General features: G+C 34.9%; 1 protein-coding gene across 5 annotated transcripts in view; it reads left to right on the top strand.

The window, feature by feature from the left end:
- LOC149808403 (protein numb-like) overlaps positions 1–17,715 on the top strand; it is an 84,528-nt gene that overhangs the window by 22,168 nt on the left and 44,645 nt on the right. For all 5 annotated transcript variants that reach the window (XM_089976724.1, XM_089976716.1, XM_089976745.1 and 2 more), the window contains exon 3: positions 10,900–10,974. In XM_089976724.1, the coding sequence (XP_089832850.1) occupies positions 10,900–10,974 (75 nt within the window). The remainder of the gene's footprint in view (positions 1–10,899; positions 10,975–17,715) is intronic.

A 17,715-nucleotide genomic window follows, 5' to 3' on the forward strand; every position in this document is an offset into this window, starting at 1 on the left:
CAGCAATGAATCTTGGATACAAAATTGTACACCTTGCAAAATGGAGGTATCAAGGGAAATTTGTAGTGAAAGGAAGATATTGTAATCATGTACAAGTCTGGTAATTAATACATAGAGCCTCTGCCATCGCATTATGTGCCAGCAGATCAGGGTGGATCTTGTTTACACAAAACAAACTGTATTGACAAGGATCTGCTGGTGCATTAGGCAATGACAAGGGTCTGCACAGTTCACTGTTGGGTGCAGTTTATGTGTAAGTATTGGTACCTGAGAAAAAAAGATCAGTTTTAACAATTTCAGTAAAACCATTTGGACAATAGATGAAAAATTGAAAAGCTATTCTGTGCATTGTAATACATGTACATTGTGGAATCGGCTATTTTGACAGTGGCAGCCTTTGTCATGGAACTAATTGCATCATTGGACATGTAAGTACTAGGCAGAAAGTCTCTCTCTCATCATCTGTTCCATGGTGTCAAAAGCAGTTTATCTATAATGTGGAGTTGAGATGAACTGATTGGTTAGTTAGAAAAGGTCTCTGTTACTTTGGTGCAGACAAGAAAAAAGCAACCATGAATTATCTTGTCTACACTACATATACCACAGGTAGTATTTATCAGACCTTGAAAAATGTAGATCAAGATAAACCTATGCGTAAATTAGATTCACATTATAATACCCACTCTTTCAAAGAAAAGACATTTGATTCTGCCCAATCCAGATGACTTGCATGCATATGCAGTGTCATGTAACTCCTAACTCATAGAAACTTTAAAAGCTTTGATCTATAATTGAGGGTGGTCTGTAGATATGCACAAAAGTTTTATGAAATTTCGTTCATTCTGGGAGTGGGTAGATGGAGTGTGATTAGAGTGGGGGTGTAGGTGGATCTAGAAAATTACATGCATAATGGGAGGGGATAGAGGTAACCAAGTAAAGTGTGGACATAATGTTGTTTTGCTACAGATATCTAGTCCATTCTTAGTAGTTTGTATGAAGTCAAACTCTGAACACAAGATTTAGTACTAGCATGTCTGTGAGACAGTTACATGCAGGAATGCTTCGGGGGGTGGGTGATAATAATACTTGTCACAGTACATAACCTGTGACACAGTACTGTACATATCAATGCAAGAAAGAATAATAGACAGATGAATAACAATTATTTATGGCTGTTGTAGATTAAAAGTAATTTTTAATGTACATGTTATTTTTAATCAATTTTAGCTCTACTGATCATAGGCCAGACAAACTTATGTGAAGGCCGTGTGGATTCAGTGTCCATTAGCACAAGTATCATTACTTTTTGTAAACATTTTGGGAGAAATGACACAAAACTTAACACATTCTTCCTAGGATTTAGTTGGTCCTAAAAGAAAGGGTGCCCTGCAGATATTCAATATGTTCACCATGGCAGCCATCATGAAAATCTTGTCAACATTGCTGTTCCTAATAGATGGTCATATAGACATGGGTTTTCACTAAAATTACTTCTTATAATTACTTCTTATGATGTCTAGTTGAGCTTTATTGGAAATGGTACCAGTCTGGAAAGCTAAGTGTTTCTACTTCTGAATGGATGGTTATATTGAAATGGGGTTCTTACGGAAAAACTTGCTTACGATATCTAGTTGGTACTAAATGAAAATGGTGCATCTCAAGCATCCAGTAGGCCCACTACAGTGGCCATCTTGAAAATCATGTAATTGTTACTTCTCCTGAAAGGATAATCATATATTAACAAGGTTTTACACTAAAAGAATAATTCTGATGTCTAACTTTTTGTAAATGAAAATGATGTCTGTTGTTGCGATCTTGAAAATCTTGCTGTCACTACTCATCCAGAATAGATGGCCTGTCACTACTCATCCAGAATAGATGGCTGTCACTACTCATCCAGAATAGATGGCCTGACACTTCTCATCCAGAATAGATGGCCTGTCACTACTCATCCAGAATAGATGGTCTGACACTACTCATCCAGAATAGATGGCCTGTCACTACTCATTCAGAATAGATGGCCTGACACTTCTCATCCAGAATAGATGGCCTGTCACTACTCATCCAGAATAGATGGTCTGTCACTACTCATCCAGAATAGATGGCCTGTCACTACTCATCCAGAATAGATGGCCTGACACTTCTCATCCAGAATAGATGGCCTGACACTTCTCATCCAGAATAGATGGCCTGTCACTACTCATCCAGAATAGATGGTCTGACACTACTCATCCAGAATAGATGGCCTGTCACTACTCATCCAGAATAGATGGCCTGACACTTCTCATCCAGAATAGATGGCCTGTCACTACTCATCCAGAATAGATGGTCTGTCACTACTCATCCAGAATAGATGGCCTGACACTTCTCATCCAGAATAGATGGCCTGACACTTCTCATCCAGAATAGATGGCCTGTCACTACTCATCCAGAATAGATGGTCTGACACTACTCATCCAGAATAGATGGCCTGTCACTACTCATCCAGAATAGATGGCCTGACACTTCTCATCCAGAATAGATGGCCTGTCACTACTCATCCAGAATAGATGGCCTGTCACTACTCATCCAGAATAGATGGCCAGACACTTCTCATCCAGAATAGATGGCCTGTCACTACTCATCCAGAATAGATGGCCTGACACTAAATGACTTAATGAGATGTCTTTAATCCTCAATGAAAATGGTAGTAGTCAGCATCCATTTTGACTGCAGCAGGGATGGGCATATCTATATGACATTTTCACTAAAAGACATGCTGTATCAGTGGTACTAAATGAACAGGGTGCCAATATCAGAAATCGAAATGGTTTCAACTCTTTATAGGGATACCTCTCCAAAATGGATGGCTGTAGCTAAATGGGGTTTTCTCCAAAATATGTATCATCATGACAGGTTGGCACTAAATGTAAATGACGATGCTCTGACATATAATATGGTGGCCATCTTGAAAATCTTGTTATGGTTACATTTCCCTGATTGCTTGAGTGATGTTGGGTATTCACTAACAGATTGCTTATGACATCTAGTTGGTCATATGTGGAAAGATGGTGATCTGACATACAATATGGCCACAAGGCAGACACCTTGAATATCATTTTAAGCTGCTTCTTCATAGTGACATGAGGTTTTATGACTGGGATTTTTGTTATCACTGTTATGTCGCTCAGATTAACTGTTGCTGTTTTGAATATTGCATATGACAGATGGAAATCAGCCGTTTTAGTCATACTTTGGTGAACAGATTTAAGTTTTGGAAATGATGAGTGTTGTTAATGAGTATCAGGAAATTAACTTTTTCTAGCCGCTGTTATTGATGCTGGATGTTTGTGTCGATTGTTACATAATTGCAGTTGTATCAGTTATTAAATGAAGGGAAGATTTCCATTGGTCAGAACATAATCATGTGATGAGACCCAATTGCGTTTAGTTCTGTATAAACTGTAAGGAGAACTCACTTTATACTAACTTCTATAAATTGAGTCACATGCAGTGTAACTAATGTAAACATGAACCCTGCATGCCTTTAAAACAAAATAAAAATGGTGGGTTTATATTTTATATCGAGAATAAAAAAAATTGATTTGATAGAATCCAATAACACATCTTTGCTGTTTTTCTGAATATAAATTATTTGACTAGATTTGATAAAAGAAAAGCTGGGAAACTTAAAATCTGCCAAGAACATTGGGGCTACAGCTCTTTCACTGCAGCTCATTGCAAATGAATTTAAAATTCTAGGTAAATGGATATAAGGATTGGGAGGAGGATGGTGGGTTCAAAGACTAACATTATAACAATTGGATTCATAGTCCTACAATGTAAGATGCCGACCTTGATAGTTACAGTGTGGGGTGGATGAGAGATCCGCTACATCCCCTATCATAAGTATCATTGTCAATGTCTTGAAATGTTGGACTATTGAAACCCCATCCTATAACCCTTTACCGATAGTCTAAATTTATTTGTAAATAGCCCCTGTAGGTAACATAAATTCTTACTCAACATGAAAATAGATTTAAAGATGCGAATTTGTTTTACTCATGTGTCTGGACAATACCGATTCACATGTCACAGTCAACTCATGATAGCATCAAATCTAAGAATCATTCATATGTCAAAACAAAACAACACATTCTTTGCTTTCAGTATTGAACTTCTACTCAGAAAACATATGCCAGTTTAGATAAAAGATTAAGACCATGCTGTAAAACATACAAAACCTTAGATTGCCTACCATTGGTAGAATTTTTCTTTTGATATTGACATAGCTATTATGTTGCAGATGGAGAATTCCCTGTTCTATGAATAGCTATGTATCAGATGCCTCAGCAAAAATTCATATGCTTAAACAGGCTTTAAAACTGATAGTAAATATCTTTAAAAAAAAAACAAAATTTAGGAATAAAAAGTAAATAAAATTATAAATAATTGCAATTATAAGAGTTTATCTTTTTTTCTGAGTTTATCATGGTATAAACTGATGTTGCTAACTCCTACAGCTTTCATAGTGCCCTTTTTTAATTTGACCCCATAGTTTTGATACCAAAGTTTGTTTTTGTTTACTCAGCCTAACCTCCATTTCTGACATAAAGAGGAGTTTTGACTCAGTAATGCACCCATAGGGGATACATTATTTGTGTGACAACCAACTGTGGATAAATATAATTCAGGTGAGGGCTTGTTGATTTTGAGTTAGGGTTTGTAATTTTTTTCAGGTCACCAGTATTGGCCTGTGTCTGAAAATATTTTACTTTTAGCACTGGTTGTAAATATAAACATATATGCTTTCTGTAGTTCCTTTTTTGGACTTTTTTCCCTTTCCTATTGTATTAATGAAAGATTTGTTTTGGTCAAATATTTAATAAAGCAAATGATAATGTTCCTACACCAGCATTGTAAAAATGATAGCAAGGAAAATTATGGTAATAAAGACTAAGCAGACTATAGACAAATCTGCACAAAAGAAACCTCAGCACTGTCTACTGTGTCATCATATAACATAAACCACTGTCAACTGTGTCGTCATGTTATATACACCACTGTCTACTGTGTCATCATATTACGTACACCACTGTCTACTGTGTCATTATGTTACATACACCACTATCTACTGTGTCATTATGTTACATACACCACTGTCTACTGTGTCATCGTGTTACATACACCACTGTCTACTGTCATTGTGTTACATACACCACTGTCTACTGTGTCATCTTGTTACATACACCACTGTTTACTGTGTCATCGTGTTACATACACCACTGTCTGCTGTGTCATTGTGTTACATTCACCACTGTCTACTGTGTCATTATGTTACATCCACCACTATCTACTGTGTCATCATGTCACATACACCACTGTCAACTGTGTCATCATGTTACATACACCACTGTCTACTGTCATTGTGTTACATACACCACTGTCTACTGTGTCATCTTGTTACATACACCACTGTCTACTGTGTCATTGTGTTACATACACCACTGTCTACTGTGTCATCATGTTATATACACCACTGTCTACTATGTCATCATGTTACATACACCACTGTCTGCTGTGTCATGTTATATACACCACTGACTACTGTATCATCATGTTACATACACAGCTGCCTACTATGTCATCGTGTGACTTACACCACTGTCTACTATGTCATCATGTTACATACACCACTGTCAACTGTGTCATGTTATATACACCACTGTCTACTGTGTCATCCTGTTACATGCACCACTGTCTACTGTGTCATGTTATATACACCACTGTCTACTGTGTCATCATGTTACATACACAGCTGTCTACTATGTCATCATGTGACTTACACCACTGTCTACTATGTCATCATGTTACATACCCCACTGTCAACTGTGTCATGTTATATACACCACTGTCTACTGTGTCATCCTGTTACATGCACCACTGTCTACTTTGTCATGTTATATACACCACTGTCTACTGTGTCATCGTGTTACATACACCACTGTCTGCTGTGTTGTGTTACATACAACACTGTCTACTGTGTCATCGTGTTATATACACCACTGTCTACTGTGTTGTGTTACATACACCACTGTCTACTGTGTTGTGTTACATACACCACTGTCTACTGTGTCATCGTGTTACATACACCACTGTCTACTGTGTCATCATATTAATACACCACTGTCTACTGTCATTGTGTTACATACACCACTGTCTACTGTGTCATCTTGTTACATACACCACTGTGTACTGTGTCATTGTGTTACATACACCACTGTCTACTGTGTCATTATGTTATATACACCACTGTCTACTCTGTCATCATGTTATATACACCAGTGTCTACTGTGTCGTGTTACATACACCACTGTCAACTGTGTCATCATGTTATATACACCACTGACTACTGTGTCATCATGTTACATACACCACTGTCTACTGTCATCATGTTATATACACTACTGTCTACTGTGTCATCATGCTGCATGCACCACTGTCTACTGTGTCATGTTATATACACCACTGTCTACTGTGTCATCATGTTACATACACAGCTGTCTACTGTGTCATCGTGTGACTTATACCACTGTCTACTATGTCATCATGTTACATCCACCACTGCCAACTATGTCATGTTATTTACACCACTGTCTACTGTCATCCTGTTACATGCACCACTGTCTACTGTCATATTATATACACCACTGTCTACTGTGTCATCTTGTTACATACAGCACTGTCTATTGTGTCATTGTGTTACATACACCACTGTCTACTGTGTTATCATGTTATATACACCACTTTCTACTGTGTCATTGTGTTACAAACACCACTGTCTACAATCTCATCGGGTTATATACACCACTGTCTTTTGTGTGATCGTGTTATATACACCACTGCACGTCAGAGGGCAGTTAATGGGTTATGGGCACATACACATATCTAAAGGATTTCCTAATTATACATGTTAAAATTGAAAGCAGCAAATTTGAGCACCAAAGGTAAAATTACACAAGCTAAATACAATGAAACTACATGCATGATTAAGGTGAAACGCACAAGACAGAAAAAGAAAATACATGCAGTAGTGATTAGGATGCGGTGCATTTTTGCCATTTCAAAATGCAACACAGTAGAGAGTAAAACACAAAGGCATGCAGACAAGCACAGATATTATGCCAGTAAATAAAACATGTAGAACTATTGTTGCACAGGTCTTTATAAGGAAGTAAAATAATGATAGAGCATCACAAATTGAAATGATAACACATTTTGATGGGGACCACTTAAACATAAAAAATGCACTCAAAAGTAAAATTGCTTTAAAATATGGAAGACTGTGTTGTCTTTGTGGATACCATTGGTGGCAGCAGAATGACAACTATGATTTTATGGTTCTTATATGAAGGGCCCCTGGTGGCAGAGTGATCTAAAGCACTCATCTTTATCACTGCCATCTCACCTCTGTCCACATGGTTTCCATTTTCTGTCTCAGCCAGTGTGGTATGCGAGAAGGCTGCCAGTAGGTTTCTGTGGGTCTGTTTTTTTAACAAAGGTTTTCCTGGGTTCTTCACCAGTTATAGTTTATACTGGTCACCATGTATAGCCTATGACATTAGCACCACCACTCCCAAACAAAAACATCTTATGTGTCACTAACAAAAAGTATCCTGTACCAGTAAAATGAAAGACGATTGACATCATGTGTATTCTGTATAATCTCAACCCCAAGTATGTTTTTTTCTTGGTAGTTGTGGCACAAAAAATGGGTTTACCCTGGTCTCTTTATCATTGATTGGTCACTGAGTATTCTGGCTTATTTACCTACAGGCCTAAAATCTTGGTCCCTTTGTTGGCTTGTTTTCACATTCACATTATATGTAGTTATTCCACACATACGTCTATTAAAAGTAGACTATATTGATTTTATCTAAATATTAAGATCATTCTGTCCTTTATAAAAGAGATCTGTGAAGTATAAGTTGGTCTGACATGACATTTTTAATCACAAATGAAATGTTTGTTACTGAGACATCTGCTACAAGAACTAATGTGGTCAAAGAATTCCCCAGTTTATATTGTTGTAGGATAAGGAATGATGTCATGAGACCATGCTGAATGTGGTCAAAGAATTCCCCAGCTTATATTGTTGTATCATAAGGAATGATGTCATGAGACAATGCTGAATGTGATCAAAGAATTCCCCAGCTTATATTGTTGTATGATAAGGAATGATGTCATGAGACCATGCTGATTGTGGTCAAAGAATTACCTAGCTTTTATTGTTGTATGATAAGGAATGATGTCATGAGACCATGCTGAATGTGGTCAAAGAATTACCCAGCTTTTATTGTTGTATGATAAGGAATGATGTCATGAGACCATGAGTGTTTCAAATGGGAATGAAAACTTGTCTCTTTAATGTAACTGGGATATAAAAATTCATTGTTACAAATTGATGATCATTCATCTGGATAGCAATATGATGTATTCCAGTCATTGTGAAAAAGCAAAAATGGTGTCCTGTTAACACATGCAAGATATTAATGGCTGAAGTTTCCATATCCTAACGTATATGTTAATGGCTACAGTTTCCATATCATGACCTATATGTTGATGGCTAGTTTCCATATTCTGACTATGTGTTAATAGCTAGTTTCCATATCCTGACCTGTATGTTAATGGCTACAGTTTTCATATCTTTACCTATATGTTAATGGCTAGTTTTCATATCCTGACCTATATGTTAATGGCTACAGGTTCCATATCCTGACTTATGTGTTAATGGCTACAGTTTCCATATCCTGACTTATGTGTTAATGGCTGCAATTTCCATATCCTGACTTAAGTGTTAATGGCTACAGTTTCCATATCCTGACCTATATGTTAATAGCTACAGGTTCCATATCCTGACTTACGTGTTAATGGCTACAGTTTTCATATCCTTACCTATATGTTAATGGTTAGTTTCCATATCCCAACCTATATGTTAATGGCTACAGTTTTCACATCCTCACTGTATGTTAATGGACACAGTTTTCCTATCCTTGCTTATATGTTAATAGCTACAATTTCCATATCATGACCAATACATTAATGACTATAGTTTCCATATCCTGACCTATATGTTAAATATGAGAACTAAGATTTGTTCTTTGCATTCTCTGTAATTACACAATCACAACATCATTTAGGATATTTTTCAGTGATGTTGAAATTGTTTGAAAAAGATCTCATTGATGACTTTTATTCATCTTGTATTGGACCAAAATATATTTTTCCACACAATACCCACAAAGAACTATGTCTTTAATACAAAAATAAAGAGCCCAGGTTTTCTATTAATGGGGGCAGGTTATAATAACTTGGCTGTATTAAAAAGGTGAGTTTGAGATGTAGTACAAATTTATTCCATAAAATTCTGCACCATATCAGAACTGACCAACCTAGCAACCAATTATCCATACATGTATGCCAGTATCGAGATATGTGTTACTGATGTTACAGTTGGTTGCCAAGCTACGCTGAATGAGGCTATCATTCTTTTTTCATTTTCTGTTTTAGTTGAACCATTGTCTACAGTTTTTAAATATGTCTGGGTTGTGGATAATCTATACTTGCTTCTCCGCTTTGCTTTCTAATTGAAATCTAATCTCCATGTAACCAGGGGAAAAAAATTCTGTACAGATTGTTTTGTGGTACAATAACTCAAATTTCTAGCTACAGTTGAGACCCTTGATTTGCCCTTGCCAGACATACAGTGTGATGTTTAAGGTTGAAAAGGTGCAAAAAGGTTCTATATTCTTAAGAGATTTCTTGATGAATGGAGGGAAGAATATAATTTTACTACAATGCAATGATTATTCAGCAGTTTGTACGTGTATTTGTTCATGCAGGTTTCATTCAGAGTTTTGAATAGCAAAACTTTGTAAAGAAAAACCTAAATGTATACAGGGTAAAATTCTTCATTAAAGGTTTACATTTTACATCATCATAAAGACCAGGTTTAATTGAAATATTTCATTATTTTATCACTTTCAGCTTCTAGTTTGGAATGTGACAAGTTTAAAAAGAAATGTCAATTCGCACAGTTTCATGTAAGAGAGATAATATGTCAAAAACCTTGCAAAATTAGCCCCTTCTTAGTAAATTTGGTTACAAGTTAATGCCATGAACTGGTTAAGGTCAAAAAAATATTTGCATTTATGTTATCTGACATTTAATTTATGGCCTGAAAAGGGCATTATGATATATTCATTGTTAACTGCGCTCATAAAATTATTCATGTTATAATTGTTATTATATGGTCTTGAAGGCTCTACTTTTTTTCCGTTTTATTATGCACTGTGTGCATAGACTTAAAGTTTTAAGACATGTACCAGGCAGCATTCATAACAGGTTGCAATATGCACATGTTAATTATAAAAACCTTTAATAATTGATTCATTCTTATGCAATCAAATATAATGTGGGTATGCATATTTTGTACCTGTTTAAGACTTGTTTGTTCTTGACCCATATTATACTTTGGCAATTTTAGTGTGTTTTTGTATGCGTGTGCATGTGTGTGTGTGTGCATTTACAGTTGTGCACATAGTTATAATTATTATACTTCAACTTGTCTAAATCAGAGATTTTACAGTCAAAAATATATTATACAAAGTGAAATTAGCAGGTAAGAAATTTGTATCTGTATCAGGTCATGTTTATATCAGAACAGTTAATGAGAAAATTATTGATAATTTTTTTTTTAAATGATATATTGGTAGCTATTGAAACCCTCAAAATTGCTAGAAAACATATTCCTCATTATATGCACTTGTCATGAAAGTAACAATTTACTTCTAGAGGTTCAGTCACATATCATTACTTGAGAATCTTTCATTTAATTTCATGTATTTTTTTCTTCTTCAGTATTTGGGCTGTATAGAAGTATTTGAGTCCCGAGGGATGCAAGTCTGTGAAGAGGCAGTAAAACAGTTAAAAGCTGTGAGTAAATTGTAAAGCATTTGCATATATTAAATTCTCTTTTGCATGATCTTGAAGGTTTGGCTTTAATTCCATGCAGTTTATGCTTACTGTTTCATTTGGATTGTGACTTGGTTGGATATGTGTTGGATCATCTCAGTAATGTTGATGCCTATGGTTTATATTGGAAGGATGCCTACAGTGTATATTGGAAGGATGCCTGTAGTGTATATTTGAAGGATGCCTACAGTGTATATTGGAAGGATGCCTACAGTGTATATTGGAAGGATGCCTACAGTGTATATTTGAAGGATGCCTACAGTGTATATTTGAAGGATACCTACAGTATAAATTTGAAGGATGCCTACAGTGTATATTTGAAGGATGCCTACAGTATATATTTGAAGGATGCCTTCAGTATAAATTTGAAGGATGTCTGCTGTATATATTTGAAGGATGCTTACAGTGCATATTTAAAGGATGCCTTCAGTATAAATTTGAAGGATGCTTACAGTGTATATTTGAAGGATGCATGGTGATTTTGAAGTATATATTTAAAGGATGCCTAAAGTGCATAATTCATTATTATCTCTAACCTTTCATAAAAGAGCAGGGATTATTATGATATAATTTGTCTGTCCATACATACGCATGGATGGTTGTACATGTGTAATGACCTTGAACTCCTCTTGCACTGTTAAATCTAGACACATGAAACTTTGGTCAGCAAGAGTGATATGGGTGTAGATTGTGCCAGCACTTTTGGAATTTTGATTACACACCAGAATTTGAGAAAGTTGGTCTTGGGGAGGGGGTTATTTCAGATTATTAACATGTGTGAAAATTTCAGTGTGTGATCAATGGTTCTTGTTTCAACACATATCAGACTGGATTTCTGGGTGATGCCAAAGGAACTTTCCTACCCACAAGAACATAACATCAGTCATAACTTTTTAACTATTGGGCATGAAAGGCATGGTTCTACATTTGACTGGCAGTAGTCACTGGTTCCACCTTGACACCCTGCCATCAAAGTATGTAGCAAATATGCCATAGCTGAGAAACTATCAAGATCCCCACTTTGTACTCGTTTCGTGTATATGCTTGCTGGGCATGAAAAGACAAATGCTGATATCCAGCTGACAGTTCCCAGGAACCTACCCAAGAAGCCAAGAGGCTCAGATTTCCTAATACGAGTCAGAATGTGGAAGCATTTGAATATATGTGCTTAACAAAAAAATATTCTTTTATCATGATCTTTATTTAATCTAAAGAACTAATTAGACCATTCATTTAAAAGACCTATTTTCACTAGCATCCCAGAAGATAAAGGAACCTTTAGGTAGATTTTTGTTGCTATAACAGGGTTTGAAAATCATGAGTACATGTGATTATAAAAACAAGTTGATGGATTTTATTGAACCTTTTGGTATTGAACAATTAGTTTATGAATTCACCAGGGTAGCAGCTAACTCAGAAACACTAACAAATCCTATTTATACAAAATCTGAAGAAAATGTGGAAGGTTTTGTTAATCTAGAGATTGAATTAGGTGACCGTTCTATAGTTTTTCTTGCACATAAATTCACTAACAAATCAGAGCAAAAGGAACATCCATTTAACTATTTTACTGTAACCTCCCTTACTTGATTTGATGCAAAAGACATACTTAACGTGATAAAACAACACAGGTCACGTCTAATGAATTTTCACCATGCAAGTTGTAGATCAAAACAGAGCTGGCACTTAATAGGTTCTCACAGAATACTAACAGGTATTGATGTGGCAGTCGATTGACTCTTTTCATGTTTTAATTATTGGGTCCATGCCAGACACCGTGTGATAAGTGATTCATGAGTTATAGAGAGCGAGGTGTATCTGTAACTCATAATTATCGTGTTTAACAGGGAATGGATTAAGTTCAAATATTATTTTCATATAACTCATAATTGTCATCTTTAACAGGGAATGGATTAAGCTCAAATATTATTTTCATATAACTCATAATTATCATGTTTAACAGGGAATTTATTAAGATCAAATATTTTCATATAAATCATAATTATCATGTTTAACAGGGAATGGATTAAGTTCATATATTATTTTCATATGTCATATACCATGGTGTCAACTCTTTTCTGAGGAAATTGTGTACTTTTTTTAATGAAATCTGTGAGTTTCAAGGAGGGATTAACTTTGCTTGATGTAAACAATCGTATGGTTGGCAGGGCGTGAACTTTTTATCATTGCCTGTCAGATCTACATATCGGGGGCCCCGAGTGGCCGAGTGGTCTAAAGCGCTCTCCGTTATGGATTACTGCCATCTCACCTCTGTCTGCGTGGGTTTGAGTCTCGGATCCAGCCAATGTGGGTAGGTGATAAAGCTTGCCAGTAGCTTCTCGTGGGTCGGTGGTTCTTTCTGGGGTTTTCCTGGGTTCTTCCTCCACCATTAATACTGGCCGCCATGTATAGCCTATCGTGTGCTGAACAATGGTGTTAAACCCTACAATAACAACAACAACAATCTACATATAGGGTTTTTACCCACTCATTGCAAGTACTTGATTTTAATCAGATTGATGTGTAGTCTTAATGAAAAAGTTATGTAATAACAAAATGTCAATGATATTTCTAATAATAAAATCATCCAGTAATCCAAATAGATTTGTCACATTTCATGACATTTTCTTTGTTCAGAAATTAATAAATCAAACACCAATTCAAATCTTGTTCTCATTTTGTACTTATTGTATGTAGAAATTAATTTGTTTTGAGAATCTATTTCAAACAGGGTTCCCACGCTACCGGGAAATTGGGAAAAAGTCGGGAGAAATTATAATTTTTTCCTGACTGTGAAGTCTTTGAACTCGGCAAATATGACAAAAGTCAGGAAACCCCAAAGAATTTTCCTCCACAATTTGACGCCCAAAATAGTTACATAATTGAGTCATAACTGAACTGAACGCGAGTTAAATTTATCGAGTTCTAACTAGAATTTAGGAGGTTGCAGTATGGATCATTTGGGTGCTTGCCATAAATATATTTGTTGAGACAATCCAAACGCTCGTTGGATTAGATTCATCTAATAGACTTTTTGTTTCACAGACAGCTGTATATCCATATTTTTTTTTTAATGGAAGGTATGAAAACCAGTCTAGCATCACAAGAGGCCAACATGGTGGCATTAAAGCAAACCAGCTTAGCAGATGGGCTAGCAACCTTAAGTGTTGTTAAATCGAGTTATACCTGCATGAAATCGATATGAAAAATATTTATTTTTTCAGAAATTGCAAATATTAAAATTGTTATGTCTTTAATATGCTGAAAGACGATAAAACTAATGCGCTGATGAAATCTGAGCTGGTATTAGCGATTTTGATTGCTAGTTGCACGAGAACACAGAATCTCACAACCATCATTTTCAAATATTGTAGAAAAAAAATATTACATGAAATTCGTATACTGGTTGTAATAAAAATACAAAAAAGAAAGAGCACAACATTCTCTATATTCTGAGACCAGCTTCCAGAGTTTTGTTGTATCATGTGACTACCATGTTGACATGTGCTCTCTCATGCAGGGAGCATACAAAGCACGAACCAGACTACTCTGCTTGATGAATCAGGATGGCCAAGTTTCTTGTAGTTGTTCTCAAAATAAATATGTTGAGAATTATATTTTCTTTCTGGGTTTTACAAAAGTTATCACACTTTCATTTAATATACTGGGTTTTACAAAAGTTATCACACTTTCATTTAATATAATTGAAACTTTGTATAACAACATTAAAAATGAGTTTGTTGTTGATATCACATGACTATTGGACTTGCGATGTCATTGTTTGAGATTTGTGAAGTCATGTGACTATTAACACAAATGGTGAGTACCGGGTCAAATTTCTTCTATGCTGAGTTTCGTCAAGTCTGTCAGCGGATTAAAGACATAGCGCTTATAATACTTGCCATTTGAGAAAATAAATAATTGTCCTATCAATATAACAGTTATAATTTGCTAGGCCAGCTGGTACACTATCTTATGGTGGGGGTAGATTCCAATTTTTTTTTATATGTAATTGCTCTGATCCCACACTCCATCCAAAATGTTCAGATGTGAAAAATGGGGTTGGAATATTCGGAGGAAGCCTGGATTAGAAAAATTTTGAACCTCAGAGCTGAACTTTGGTGCAAAACTATTAAAGTGACATGTAGCTTGAAGCATTGGTTTCAGATCTTAAATGGAACACAGGAAAAATGAGAAATTGTCGTCCTTTTTATTATATATTAAGAAGCGATAATAGCCCATGTATCAATACAGATTTGGGGACTGGTTTATTGAACTACATGTACAAGAAGACAAGTTGATTTTACAGAAAATTCAGTCCTTGTTTATATAACAATATACAATTTTGAAGGTCTTTTGTCAAAATTTAAATCAACACTTTTGTAAATGTCTTTAAATGATGGAATTTTTAACCAAATCATCTTATGGAGTTTAGGTTTATTGGCACACATAAATTTAGGGTTAAACTTTTTTTGTTACAAGATAAGATTCTAATACTTTGCATTTTATTTTTTTTCTCCATACTATGATAGGAATGTTTACTTTGTTAACCTGCACATATATTGTTCTAGAATTCTTTAGAATTAAAGGTTTAAAAGGAAAAAAAAAATTATGCTCATTATATTGTTTCCATGTAGCGACATAATGCAGGTCAGCAAAGTAAAACTAGAATTTGTATTCTGTACATTGAAATGGCTTTAAATGACAATTTATAGGAATATAGTCAGATTAGTTTTGTGCGACCCATTTTATGGTTTTGTACATGATCATCTTTTCTGACATGTTTTGGAGAGTCTTGAAAGAGAAACATTGTCAGATTTGGAAAATACATGTTTTATAATCCAAAATGTTCTTTAATTCCATTCATTAATGGTCATATGCTAACCTTGAAAAAATTAATTTCATCCTGGAAACAACCTGGAAATTTATATTTAGAAAAGTGCGGGAACCATGTTCAAAAGAATGGCATATGTTCATTTACTACTTTGCAGAGTTTTTTTAGTACACTTTCAGTTTAATGTCCATCAGATTTGTTTTGCTCACATTGTCTTTGCATAGACAAGAAAAATAAACAACCATTTTTTTTTTGCATTATTATTTAGTAACTGTATATATCCCAGAGTGAATGATGGAATGAGAGATATGAGATTAGAGCATGCTGGACGAAAGCAATGAAATATGCATATACACACAAGCACACACACACATTGTAGGTACTATAGATGAGGGAAGTGGCTGTATGCTGTATTGAGTTAATGAGAATTTACAGAAAAATCTTAAAGGTCGATGCTTAATGATTAAATGAGAGAGAGAGATACTCAGATATTCTGACAAAGATGGAGAAACACACAGACAGCCCTATAATTGTATCAACTTATAAAAGTAGGATATCCAAATGATGACAACATTGGCAATTCCAAAAGTTTTGTACTATGACCTAGAGCTTCCATGTAGATCTTATTCTTACAGTTTGTGTAATCTCATTAGAGGATGTTGATTGTGTGGCATATTATGATCATGGGGAGTTGTTTGCTGTTGTTAACTGAATATGCAACTCTACTGGAACACTGAATAAGTGTCAGATTTGTGGCTTGATCAAAGGAGTTTTTTGATGTGACAGTAAGGCAGATGCAGTCTTACAAGTCAAGGCTATAGGTCCAACACTAACAATTAGATCACTTAAGATATGTCACTTATGAAATAGATCTGGGTTGCAAAAGAAGCAAATACAAATAAAATCAATTATTTTTTTGTGTTTATATAAAAAAAAACAATATGTAATACAAATATGGCTTGTTCGACATGAAGAAAATGACTGTTAGTGAGACCCCTGAGTCAGGCAGGTTAGAATGATAATGAATGAATTGAATGAAGTTACTTGCATATGTTATATGCTATGGATTTTCAGTTTTAAAATTGGAAAGGATACAAAAATTGTCAGGGGGTAGGATTTAAGGGTTGGCAGATACCATAGTTAATGTGGACATTTGTAATATTGTCTGCATTGACAGTGAATCATATTTTTGTTAACTGAATCAAGTCATTAAGAAACAAAGCAATGACAGATAAACATCCAGTAAATTTCTATTTAAACAGAATTCAACATGATTATATGTTACAACTTGTTATGTATATTTGATTTAATTATATCTGATTTAATATATATTTATTTCAATTTAATTGTTTGTCAGTTTTTTAATTTTTTATTTTTCATTACATGCTATTGTAATGTAAATTTATTTACTGGAGATGATACTTTTTCCAGAAAATAGTTTGACCTTGATTCAAAATGAATAGCAACCATGTAAAGAAGTTCTAATTTTATTTTAAAATGATTGGTTGTTGTCGAGGTCATGATGGGACTATATGTTTAAGATGTAAACATTTTTTATTTTTTTTTATTTCTTAGAGTAAAATGATTGGTTTTCGTCAGGGCCACACTGGGTGTACGTGATCTTTAACAAGTACCTAATTTCAATTAGTTTCTGGAACATGATCACGTGACCCCCTTTTTGCGTTTTAGAAGACGATATAACCTTTGTTTTGGAGAGATATTCTCAGTTAGCTGGGCTCTTACACTGGAAGTTGTATGTTGTGCTGTTTGGAGTTATTTCAAATTACTTGGATTGGAGTTATTTCAAATTACTTGGATTCAAAAAGAACACAGTGAACATGATTTTGGACAAGGTAAAGTACAAATAA

Source organism: Sinohyriopsis cumingii, chromosome 1 (genome assembly GCF_028554795.1).
Source record: "Sinohyriopsis cumingii isolate HCF-2022 chromosome 1, ASM2855479v2, whole genome shotgun sequence".
Taxonomy (NCBI): domain Eukaryota; kingdom Metazoa; phylum Mollusca; class Bivalvia; order Unionida; family Unionidae; genus Sinohyriopsis; species Sinohyriopsis cumingii.